The sequence below is a fragment of the Cebus imitator genome, unplaced genomic scaffold (genome assembly GCF_001604975.1).
Source record: "Cebus imitator isolate Cc_AM_T3 unplaced genomic scaffold, Cebus_imitator-1.0 Scaffold140, whole genome shotgun sequence".
Taxonomy (NCBI): Eukaryota; Metazoa; Chordata; class Mammalia; order Primates; family Cebidae; genus Cebus; species Cebus imitator.
The window spans coordinates 3,637,082-3,649,698 of record NW_016107455.1 but is presented as its reverse complement, the minus strand read 5'-3'; the positions used below and the strand labels follow the sequence as shown (position 1 = coordinate 3,649,698).

At 45.2% G+C, this 12,617-nt stretch overlaps 1 protein-coding gene across 1 annotated transcript in view; it reads right to left on the bottom strand.

The window, feature by feature from the left end:
* Nucleotides 1-1,717: 1,717 nt before the first annotated feature.
* The window catches only part of PSMD11 (proteasome 26S subunit, non-ATPase 11), a 40,650-nt gene continuing 29,750 nt past the window's right edge, over nt 1,718-12,617 (bottom strand). Inside the window, exons 7-14 of the mRNA XM_017542193.2 lie at nt 11,888-12,032; nt 10,527-10,587; nt 7,671-7,733; nt 5,669-5,794; nt 5,145-5,180; nt 4,834-4,885; nt 4,397-4,539; nt 1,718-4,275 (exon numbers count right to left, since the gene is read on the bottom strand). Coding sequence (XP_017397682.1) covers nt 4,397-4,539; nt 4,834-4,885; nt 5,145-5,180; nt 5,669-5,794; nt 7,671-7,733; nt 10,527-10,587; nt 11,888-12,032 — 626 coding nt within the window. The 3' untranslated portion in view covers nt 1,718-4,275. The remainder of the gene's footprint in view (nt 4,276-4,396; nt 4,540-4,833; nt 4,886-5,144; nt 5,181-5,668; nt 5,795-7,670; nt 7,734-10,526; nt 10,588-11,887; nt 12,033-12,617) is intronic.

Genomic DNA, 12,617 nt, shown 5'->3' with positions numbered 1-12,617 from the left:
AAAAAAAAAAAAAAAATAGCAGTAACCAGAAGAAACAATCTCCTTCAAGACCCTGACCCAGTGTCCCTCTTCTTTCTCAGAGGAAAGCTGAACCCCAGCCTCTTTTCCTCAGCCCCTAGTTGGAGCCTGTAGCTCCTGAGTTGGCTCTGTGTTCACACTACCTTTTGCCTCATGCCCCCCTTCAGATTCTAGTGTTGAGTCAAAGTTAAATGTTTTCCACCTCCCAAAATATGTCCAAATTTTGAAGCCTATAATCCACCCCTGGCTGGGCATGGTGGCCACACCGCATCCAGCAGTTTCGGAGGCCAAGGTGGGAGGATGACCTGAGGTCAGGAGTTTGGGACCAACCTGGCTAACATAGTGAAACACCGTCTCTACTAAAAGTACAAAAAAAAAAATTAGCTGGGCTTGGTGGCAGACACCTGTAATCCCAGCTGCTCAGGAGGCTGAGGCAGGAGAATCACTTAAACCTGGAGGCAGAGGTTGCAGTGAGCCAAGATCCACCCCTTAGAAAAACCTGGGCCCAGTTACCTTTGTTTACTTTACCTTCCCACTGTTACCTTTAACTCTGAATCTCAGTTCTAGCTATTCTAATTCACGGGGAAGCAGACCAAGCTCACCCTCACAACACACACCTGCTTCCCACTCCAGAGCAGCATGCCTTTTGAAGCCAGGCCACACCCTGTGTCCTCTCACCTTCAAAAAGAGCTCTCAGCAGAACACCAGCCTCCTCACACTTGTCCAAGGCAAAGTCACAGTTGCAGCACAGCAGGAATAGGATGGCCCTGGCAACCCATTTGCTGCTGCAACTGAGGGAAGGGGTCTCCAGAAGCTCCTACACACCGAGGCCATGCCTGTTATGCTCGTTTTGAGACACCACGTGGCTCTTTTCAGTCATCCCACCACCACCTCCCTACCCCCAGCTCCTATCACTGCTCCAACAGGAAGCAAGGAAGAAAAGGCAGTCAGCTGCCACTAACGGCAGAATCAAGGACCCAGAAGCAGACCCAGTTGAATGAGGCAGTGCTGTTTTCTTCCCAGCTGCCTTCATCATAGAACTGCAGGGAAGATTTCCAAATCCCACCCCCATCAATCAGCCTACTTAGCCTATAGCCTATCTCTAGCTGCCTGAAGGGCCAGCCTGCTTGTTAGCTGCCCTGCTGGGCCAGCCTCCTCGTGTACTGCCGGAGAGTCCACTCTTCCTGCATGCCCCACTTCCCATAGCATCCCGAGGAAGAGGGGCCAAGGCTGGGGCCAGCTACAGCATCCAGGAAGGGTTCCAAATAAAGCAGGCCTGAACTCTGACTCCCGAGGAAGTCTGCTTTGTTCTTTCAGGGATCACAGAGCAGCATCTAGTGGCCCTTGTGGGCAGCACAGATTACATAACTAGCACACAGCAGGGGACCAGAGCCCCTGCTCCCAACGCCAGTAGAGTCTCATTAACACACAAGAAAGTCCTGGCACCATGAAGGCTGGAGCCCAGAAGGGAGGTGAGGGAGCCGGGCCCACGCCAGCCCATGGGCCAGCCCACCCTCCCAGCTGTGCCTGGCCTCAGCTCATGAGAGGCCTGGGAGAGGAAGCAGTGGCACAAATGCTGGTCCTGGAGATCTAAAGCTGGCGCTGTCCAAGAGAAGGATAATGTGAGCCACAGATACAAGCCACATGGGTAACTTTATATTTTCTAGCAGCCATATTACACAAGCAAAAGGGAAACAAATGAATTTTAATAACATTTTATTTAACTCAATACCCAAAATATTTCAACACATATATAAAAAAGTTATTGACATATTTTACACTCCTTTTCTCTTGTTATCATACTAAGCCTTCAAAGTCTGGTTTGTGTTTACACTTGCAGTGTATCACAGCTCGGACCAGCCGTATTGCAAGAGCCTGACAGCTGTCAGTGGCTAGCGGCTACATATTGGACAGCACAGATCTAAAGGGCACCATCTGACCAAGACCCACAAAGGGAACCAAGAAAAGGGCTGCTACCCTGAGCTCCTCAGGACTGCCCTAAGTTTGGGAAACCATCTCCCCTCTGCTCCAGATCGAGATCTCTTTGGAGTACTTTTTAAAAGTCCTTTATAGAAGCAAAATTCTGTCTGCAAGCGAAATACAGAGACACAATACTAAAACAGACAATGGCTGAACTGCTCAGACTATGGAGGATTTAGGAGGTCCCCCATTGGTCCCAGAGCCCCCCAGGGTGTGAGGCAATATGAAAATCGCTGCCTTTGAAGATTCCAAAAGGAAACGAAACGACAACTGAATGTCAGGACTCTCCAGATACTTGCACATCTGTTACTTTTTCAGTCTCACATCATAATCACCTGCCAAGGAAGCAGCATCCTCACTGAATAGAAGAGAAGTAGGCTCAGGGGGGCTACTGCCCAAACCTACATGTGCTCACTGGACCACGCTGCCCTGGAAAAACAGATACCTGAATTCATTTCCAACTTCAGAACTCACACACCAACTTTCTTGCCCCAAAAGCCTCCAAATTTGGACCCCAAATTTAGCTTAAGGATTCCCATTATACAAATGAGATAACAGCTTTGGCCAGACGAGAGCTAGACTACTGTGAGGCTACACAGAGCTGTCTGGGCTTGCCTGGAAGCCCTCCAGCACTCAAGAAAAGACACCTTTTGAAAAAAAAATTATTTTTATTGGAACTCATCTGAACATCAGATATACCTGGTGTTGGTTAGCAAGAACCGTTTGTACATTTGATATTGATGGTGCCAAAACCAAACAGTGACTGGACATAATGGGGAGAGATGTTGAAAACAAAAACCTGATTTTGGAGAGGAAAATAAAAGCCAGTCAGATTCAGCGAGGATGCAAAACCTGGTACAACAAAATCCTTTTACAAAATATAAATTTATTATGAAAACCTGGAAGGATAATCCAAGGAAGGTAAAGAAAGAGAAAAAGAGGCCAGCAGCAAGGAGGCAGGAAGAGGGGGAGAGGAAAAGAGAAAAAACACAAACAGGAGATGACAGAAGAAAACACAGTTCAGCACAACAGAGGTGCAGAAGCTCACCTACCCAAATGGCATTAAAACCTCGCGGTGTAATCTCGTCAGAAAACAAAGCATGCTGACACACGGTGCTCTACTGCCCATCCACTCAAGTTCTAAGAGGTAAATAAAGAAGCTCCCTGGGAAGGGGACATGAGGTTGCTCAAAAACCCAACAAAGAAAATTAAAAGAAAGAAAGAAAGAAGAAAACCACACCCCACAGTCTCATTTCCGATGTTCACTGTTTAAAAAAGGAATAAATCCGTCTGAAAGCAGGAGAGGAGGAGTGGGAGAGGGAGAGAAGCTCATGGATTTCAGACAGCCTGACTCCTCTGGAGGGGAGAGGAGGAAGGCAGTGAGATGTGACGGTCTCCTGGTTGAGGAAAGAGAAGAGAGAGAGCAAAGAAGAGAGGGGAGGAGAGGAACACAGAGGAGAAGAGAGGGGCAAGTAAAACACTGACGACTAATCTAGTTTACTGTGTGAAAAAATAAAAAGCCACATGCACAGCAGGCCCCTTGGGGGCTAAGGGCCCACACTGCTCCCTGTGTGGCCGTGGTAGACACTAGTAGCTCCTGGCCTCATCCCCATTCCTTCACAGGTCAGAGTGGAGCTGTGCAGGCGCTGCTGCTGCTGCTGTTGCTGCTGCAGTGGTGGTGGTGGTGGTGGCGGCGGCGGCAGGACCTTCAGCTACTCTGCTGGAGCCAATGTGGGGGAGGGAAGGGTGGACAGGCCGTATGGCAGGGAAAAGAACACCAGAACACCTCATTTCAAATAAAAAAGAAAATAGCAGTCTATACACAGTTGTTTGTTTTGGTTCAGTACAAACAGAATAAAAAGTCATTGCTTTTGATGGTCAGCAAACACCCAATTCTGAGGAGGAGGAGAGGTGACGCCCAGCAGGTGGATTAGGACCCCTCAGTGGTTGGCGGGGTGCCTGGCTTTGCGGCCCTCTCCCAGGAGGCAGAGAGCACAGCTTTAGGTAGTGTAAGCCTTTTTCCTTTTATTTAGAATAATCTTTTTTTTTTCTTTTTCTTTTTTTTTAAGCAATTTCCCCACTCCCAAGTTGGGCCAGTAAAGATTACATGAAAACTGGCACACCTATTGGCTGGAGTACAGATGCACCAAATGAGGATTTAAAAACTTTCCGAGCGAAAAGTAGAACAAAAAGAAAAAAGAAATCTCCTAGCATTTTCCCCCAAGGTTTCACTCTCCCGCCACACACACTCTCCAAAGGACCGCTACAGATCCAACTCTGCAAGAGAAGACAGAGCAGTGTCAATCAGGAAGCCATGAGGACACCAGGAGGAGGTTTTCAGTCTCGACACGCAGAAGACACAGCTGCCCAGCCCTGGGGTCCTGAAGCCAGCACTCACCTATGTCAGTTTCTTGGCTTTGTTGTAAAGGGAATCCACTACTTTACTCATGTTCTGAATTGTTTCCAGAGCAGCTTCATAAGTTTTATCTACTGGGGGTTCATCAAAAATAATCAGGACACCCTCCCCCTGGTCCAAAATCCCTGCAAGAAACACAAGGGCAACCCAGGTAAAAGATAAGGTTAGACACAAAAGCATTCGTGAAGCAGTCCAATCCCTACTTGACTCACTTTCTCCAGAAGAGAAAAGCAATAGAATTCATCTCCCTATTCCATGTACACATGCTTATCACACACACATTCTCATCACAGGGAAGAGGGGCCAGGATCTAGGGTGAACCATCAGGGGAAACAAACAGAAAATCTTTGAAAATAAACTTCTTCAACCATCTCATCACCACCACCACCAGCCCCCTTGCCTGTGTGACTGTTACTCACCATGAAATTTCTTGTCAAGAATCATCTGTGATAATTTCCTTTCCACGTCGGCCTAAAATCAAAGCACATGATTAAAGGGACCAGTATCCACTAGACAGAGATCACCTTGACACGAAAGCTTTGTTGGAGGGGTCTGAGGCCAAATGGACTGAAAATAAAATAGCAACAATGCAACTCTCGCTTTAGCCCACACTGCCCATTCCCCACTGAGAAGCTGGGGAGCTTTCCAATGAGGCCAATCAGGTGCATGTGCCGCCCCTCCTCAGCACCCCTTCCCATTCCTCCCCCCAGATGGCCTTAAGACTCCTTACCTTGGAAAGTTTGATGAGACTAGATATGTGTTCTATCTAAAAGGAAAGGCAAAGAGACACCAACACTGAAAGTTTTACTTTTGCCTCAAATAAGAAAAGGGAGGGAATAGGGGGAGAACTGCTATATTTCTCAAAATTCTAATGTTGTCTCTGTACGACGAGACCCTCCATGGCCGTGCTTAAGTCTCTTGTGCTCTGCCCATCTGCCTGCCCTTCACTGCTACACACAATAAACAGATTCCTGTCCCACACCCAAATACAAAAAACATGTGCCACACATACGGTGACTAAAAGTGAGGAGGAAACTGCTCAGAACATGTACAGGGGCAATCTCACATGCCTCTACCCACAGCATCTCTCTCCTCGATTCTTGTTCATTCTATCAACAGAGGCCCAAACTCCTTGTGGCTTCTTGACCACCAGGGACACCCCTAGAAGTGAGTTCCCATTCTGTACATGTGTGGAAGGGAAGTATCTACATTGAGAATGCCTGGTCAGAAATGGAGTCCCCAGAGGGCTCTCACCTGTACTCTGGAAAAAGGCTCAATAACTCGGATCAGATTCTGTTCCAGTAAGTTATCATACAACTTGGCCAAGTGTGTGCTGATGATTGGGTCATCCCGGAGCTCTGCCCGGTAATCTGTCAGAGCCTGCCAAAAGAACCAGTCACAGAGATTGGCACAGAGAATCACTTGAAAGTCATGCTACTTCCTAGCTTCCTAGGTAGTCTGGTGGCCCTTATAGCTACATGGCTGAATGAAGTTAGGGGACATGTGGGGAGACGCATGATAGAAAGCAGAAGAAATGGAATGTCAAGAACTAAAAGGTAAACTTAGCATGGTAGTGTGCACTTGGAGTCCAAGAATTCAAGTCCTGCCTGGGCAAAAGAGAGAGCCTCCATCTCTAAAAATAATTAATTTTGTAAAATGCTATTTTATGATAGTCTTAAAAGGAAAAAAAATACAAAATAGAACTAAAAGGTAGAGTCATCCTAGGCACCATCTTTCTGCCTGCAAGCTTCAGGTCAACAGCTCAAACCATGTAAGCCCCAAAAGCAACTCAGTTCATGAACCAAATTAACTACACAAGCATTTCTCAGAATGTATTCTACAGAACAAATAGGGTCTCCATTGCCGGGGAAAAAGATTATTGAAGTTAAACAACAGGAAATGCTGAATTCTACAACTAGCTCTTAGGAGTTCTATGAAGACCATCAGTATACTATAGCTCTGCAATTACTCAGCAAAATTAGGTGTTTTAATTATTATTAGCCCTGGTATTTTATTTAGCCCTAGGATTTCCCAAGTATCTAATCATAGAATCCTTCTTCCATGGAACTACTTGGAATAAAAATGTTCCATCAAACATCCCAAACATTGGGATAAAATGATCTAGACCATTTACTCATATGTGTGATTTACAGACCATCAGGAATGGTCTCAACATCCCAGCCTCATTGCAGCTGTGCTACAAGGTGTTAAGGGAAGCAGGCAAATCATGCCAAGTAAAAGGCAACAACAGGAATTGACAAGCCCTCCAGGACAATGGTGAATCTTAAGGACAGTCAAAGTCACATGGTCTAGTGTCCATCCACACTAAGGTTTTCTTTCTGAATCTAGGTTTCGCTTTTTGATTTTTTTGAGATGGAGTCTCACTCTGTCGCCCAGGCTGGAGTGCAATGGTGTGATCTCAGCTCACTGCAATCTCCGCTCCCTGGGTTCAAGCAATCCTCCTGCCTCAGCCTCCTGAGTAGCTAGGATTACAGGTGCGCGTCATCACGCCTAGCTAATTTTGTATTTTTAGTACAGATGGGGTTTCACCATGTTAGTCAGGCTGGTCTCGAACTCCTGACCTCATGATCTATCCGCCTCGGCCTCCCAAAGTGCTGGGATTCCAGGCATGAGCCATCACACCCGGCTGGTTTTGTTTTTATTAAGTTGGTCCTTAGACTAAGAGGAGAGAGGTTCAGAAAAGAATATACAATTCTCAGCCTAATGCCCAGACAGGTTTTCTCCAGGGTTAAAGAAAGCCTAGAACATCATCCTGAGGACGTTTCTTTGGGTCCAGGTACGCACTCTTTTGTCCAGAGGAGCAGCAAACCTGGCATTTCTGGAGCTGAAGGAATACCTACAACTCTGCTATGTGGAACAAGCACTAGGTCTAGAGTCAAACTCTTACACTATGCTGTGTGACTTTGGGTGTCCTCCTGAATCCCAGTTCCCTTTACCACAAAATGCAGATATTAGGTGTGTTGTGAAAAATCAAAGTGAAAAAAGGACAGAAAGAACTTTTGAAACAGAAAGGTATTATGTATAAATAATATATAATTTATATCAACTCAACAAGTTTCATTGTACAAAAAAGTGCTTAACTATTTCCTGATTTTAACACTGTCGTAGATGAAGCATACATGGATCACTTTGCAACTTCTTGTGAAACTATAATTATTTTTTAAAGTGTGTTTTGAAGTACTTAAACATCCCTCTCTTCTACCCACATTCCCTATGAACCCATTATCATGCTCACCTTTTCAAAATCTGCCAGTGATCTGTTCTTGCTAGCCTGAGCCACGCATTTTAATGCTTCTGTCTGGGAATAAAGAGACAAATCATAAAAGCAATCTATGCTGGACACTAACATTCACCCAAGTCTCATAAGCAGTATGCTGTGTCGATACAACTTTTGCTATAAGGAAGAACCCGCCCCACTATCATTCTTCAGAGACCTGGGAAGAAGAGCTGGAAGTACTGAATACACTATATGCCTACCTGTTTCACTTTGAAACCTGAAATGACTTAAGAATACTAGGAAATAGAAGTTTTCCAACAGACCGACCCCAATACAGCATTCTCTAGAGATGACAAGCTAAAACGAAAAATGACAGGAGAACTGTGATTCCCTCTCCCTTCCCCCAAGACTCATTATTATCACACCCACTCAAACTTTTTCCTGCCCTTAGGCCCTATTATATATGTGCTTTATCAAGATTCATTCTGCTAGGTTTGGTACAAGGCACTGAACAAGGTCTGTCTCATTAAGGCTGAGGCATCAAGGCCAGGCACGGTGGCTCACACCTGTAATCCTACCACTTTGGGAGACCGAAGTGAGTGGATCACCTGAGGTCAGGAGTTCAAGACCAGCCTGGTCAACATGGTGAAATCCCCCTCTCTACATAGTCGGGCTTGGTGGCAAGCACCTGTAATCCCAGCTACTTGGGAGGCTGAGGCAGGAGAATTGCTTATACCCAGGAGGCAGAGGTTGCAGTGAGCCGAGATTGTGCAACTGCACTCCAGCCTGAGTGACAGAAGGAGACTGTCTCAAAAAAAGAAAAGAAAAAAAAAGGTTGGGGTATCAAAATTGAGGGATTAACATATTACACCAAATGTTAAGACCCCACAGAGTGATGAAGATATAATCAATAGTCGAGAACAACTTCTAACCTGGTTAGAAAAGGCACCTGACCAAGCCATCAAGTCTCCACTCAGCAAAAAATGTACAACATTCATCTTTCTGGAAGATCAGCCCAAATCCTGCTTAAAAGCTAACATCAGGGTGGAAGAGTCTAAGAGAAGCTGCTCTTGTATCAGCCTACATGCTTGAACAAGGACGGTGTGTCTTTTTTTTTTGCTTTCTTTTCTGGTTCGTGTTCTCTGATGAGGTTGCAGGTGTGTCTTACACAGTAGACTAAAGGGTGCAAGGCATTAGTGTAGTTTGTCTGTAGCATTTGTCCTATAGACAGAAAAATGTGTCCAAATGAGAAAAACCTGGAACGTAGAGCCAATAACCCTAGTTCAAAGTCTAGCTCCACCACTGCTTAGCTACCTGACCTTGTCTTGGACACCTGATGTCTCTGAGCTGGTCGCCTCAGCTCTAGTTATAGTGAGAGTGAGTACTGCATCTTTTTTTTTTTTGAGACTGAATCTCACTCTGTTGCTCAGCTTAGAGTGCAGTGGCACTATCTTGGATCACTGCAACCTCTACCTCCCAGTTTTAAATGATTCTCTTGCCTCAGCTTCCTGAGTAGCTGGGATTACAGGCACCCACTACCACACCCAGCTAATTTTTTGTATTTTTAGTAGATATGGGGTTTTGCCATGTTGGCCAGGCTGGTCTCAAACTCTTGACCTCAAGTGATCCGCCCACCTTAGCCTCCAACAAGTGCTGGGATTGGATTGTAGGTGTGAGCCAACGTACCTGGCCATGCATTTTCCACTATAGTAATAACCAGTACGCTTGAGGTCAAAATCAGGAGCTGACCTGAAACTTTTGCTGAGAAAAAGCCAATTAGGGACCAGGCATGGTGGCTCATGCCTGTAATCTTAGCACTTTGCAAGGCTTAGGTGGGTGGATCACTTGAGGTCAGGAGTTTGAGAGCATCCTGGCCAACATGGCAAAACCCCATCTGGATTAAAAATAAAGAAATTAGCTGGGCATGGTGGCGGATGCCTGTAATCCCAGCTACTCAGGAGGCTGAGGCAGGAGAATCACTTCTAACTGGGAGGAGGAAGTTGCAGTGAGCTGAGATCACCATGCCACTGCACTCCAACCTGGATGAAAGAACAAGACTCCATCTCAAAAAAAAGAAAAGAAAAGAGCCAATTAAGCCCACTTATAGAGAAGGACGAAATCATCTGTGTAGCCATTCCTCCAGAGATATAGTGAGATTATATAGACAGCCAATTAATCTGTGTTTAGAGATAATGGCAGTTGAAATCCAGAAAGAATACTTTTACTTTACTAGTGATAAGCAAAATACAAAGAGGAGAAGTCCAGACATCCAAGACATCATCTTTGCATAGATCATAACTGTCTGCTCTCAGAAGTCACACTCAGCATTACATGGGCATTAAGGTAACACGAAAAAAAGACCTCTTTTCCACCACACCTAAAATTCAAAGCATGAGTAGAAAGGTACTGCTCTGAGAAGCACAAAAGTAAATCTCAAAACCTAGTTTCTGTACCAAGCAATCAGACCTCCCTAAAGCACATATGCACCAGGCCTTACCAGGCTCCTGACCTGGAGAATCTACGATTTCATACTCTGCATATGTTAAATTCACAAGTCAGACTCGTGGTGGATAAATTTTCTGGTGGAAGCCAAATGCAAACTAACTCACTGCAAATGCTACAGTTCAGTTCCCTAAGTCCCTCAAACCACCTGATGCCCGTAAGAGCACCAAACACTGACTTTCCAGACCAAGAATTTAACAGTCTAGGAAACACATTGAATGGGCTTAAGGGAAGAAAGTGGGTGGGGGAGAAGGAAGAGAGCAGTATGAAGACCCGAAGAGCACTGTTTTCATGTTTTATAGCCATGTTTTCATGACTATAAAAACATGCTGGTCTCAGAGTGAGCAGAACTGCAATCAAGGTAGTCCCTACCTGCCTCCCTGCATACCGAAGTGCAAGCTTCCCGCTCACCAAAGCCTGGACATCTTCTGGGCTAGAAAAAAAGATATACTTGGTCAATTGCTAGAGGATGTTATGCTTCTAAAGGTAGGTTTAGGCAAATCTCTTTTTAACAGAATTCCATTGTAATAAAGACTCTGCCCACACAGATAATCAGCCCAACCCTAAACCCATATGCACATCACATTGCAAAAGTTAGGTTTTCTCCACTCTGGACTGAATCTCAGCCTGAAAAACTCCAATGTTGGCCAGGCTCAGTGGCTCATGCCTATAATCCCAGCACTCTGGGAGGCTGAGGCGGGCAGATCATGAGATCAGGAGTTCGAGACCAGCCTGACCAACATGGTGAAACCCCGTCTCTACTAAAAATACAAAAATTAGCCAGGCGTGGTGGTGTGCACCTGTAATCCCAGCTACTCAGAAGGCTGAGGCAAGAGAATTGCTTGAACCCGAGAGGCAGAGGTTGCAGTGAGCCAAGATCATACCACTGTACTTCAACCTGGGAGACAGAGTGAGACTCTGTCTCAAGAAAAAAAAAAAAAGAAAGAAAAACTCTAATGTTAGAAAACTAAACTAAACCTACCAAAAGCACAACTATAAGTTTAAGTCAAATCCCAGTGTAATAGGTTTTATTAAAACATAGCCCCTATGTAATCCAAAGATCAAAAAAAAAGAGTTCTTAGTTAATACTTCATTTATTCCCCCAAAAACTGAATAATTCTATAAACTTCTTTATAAGAAGGTCTGTCATACTTTTGTTGTCCACTTTTTTTTTTTCTATTATTTTTACTTCTTTTTTTCCTTTTTAAAAATTTTTTTTTTCTTTTTTAAGATGGGGTCTCACCATGTTGGTCAGGCTGGTCTTGAACTCCCGACCTCAGGTGATCCGCCCGCCTTGGCCTCCAAAGTGCCTGAATTAGAGGCATGAGCCATCACGCCCGGCCCCTGTTGTCCACTTTTTCAAACCTCTCCTTAACCCTTCCTTCCTCATTCTGGGTGGCTCAGTTGGCTGGTACTGGCTGATCTATAAGCTGTTTCCTGACCCTCTGTCCTGTGCTGTACACCTATGAGGACAGAATATTTAAACAATGAGCAGAATTCTCCAAGAGGAGCTGGGAAGATTTCTAAAATGTATTCCTGATTCTGAAAGACTAGCAAGTGAAAGTTTTCTGGAACACCTTTGATCCTCCTGTTCTACCTGAGCCAGCCCTAGAGGCTGCAGCTGCTGCTGTTTCTGTAACTGGCCACACTCCCTGCTCAGGCCATCTCTGCCATGACAGACAGACTTGTTGACGGATCTGAGTTCTTGTATTCCAGAGTTAAGGTGCACCTACGTGTTGAGCATGATTTTGCACAGCAACATGTACTTCAGAGATGTGATGGCCTTGGGGCTGTCAATGGAGTCATAACCCTCAAATGCCTCATAGAAGTACGAGTACGCAGTTTTCCAGTCCTTCTCTTCTGCTGCATGGATAATACCTGGGCATTGAAAAGAAAGGAATAAGAACCATATAAAATAATAGAGCCATAAAAGATCAGAGCTGGGAGGTACCTTAGAAATCTCCCTGGCCGGGCACAGTGGTTCACACCTGTAATCCCAGCACTTTGGGAGGCTGAGACGGGAGGATCACATGAGCCCAAGAATTCAAAACGAGCCTGAGTAACATAGTAAGACCCCATCTCTTTAAAAAAAAAAAAAAAAAAAAGCCAGGTACGGTGGCTCACTCCTATAATCCCAACACTTTTGAGAGCCAAGGCAAGAGGATAACTTGAGCCCAGGAGTTTGAGCCTAAGTAACATAGTGAGACCTTGTCTCAGAGTCTCGCTCTGGAGTGCAGTGGCTTGATAGCTCCCGCAACCTCCACCTCCTGGATTCAAGCAATTTTCCTGCCTCAGCCTACTGAGTAGCTGACATTATGGGCACCCACCACCACACTCGGCTAATTTTTTGTATTTTTAGTAGATACAAGTTTCACCATGTTTGCCAGGCTAGTTCTGAACTCCTGACCTCAAGTGATCTGCTTCTCTCAGCCTTCCAAAGTGCCAAGATTTCAGGAGTGAGTT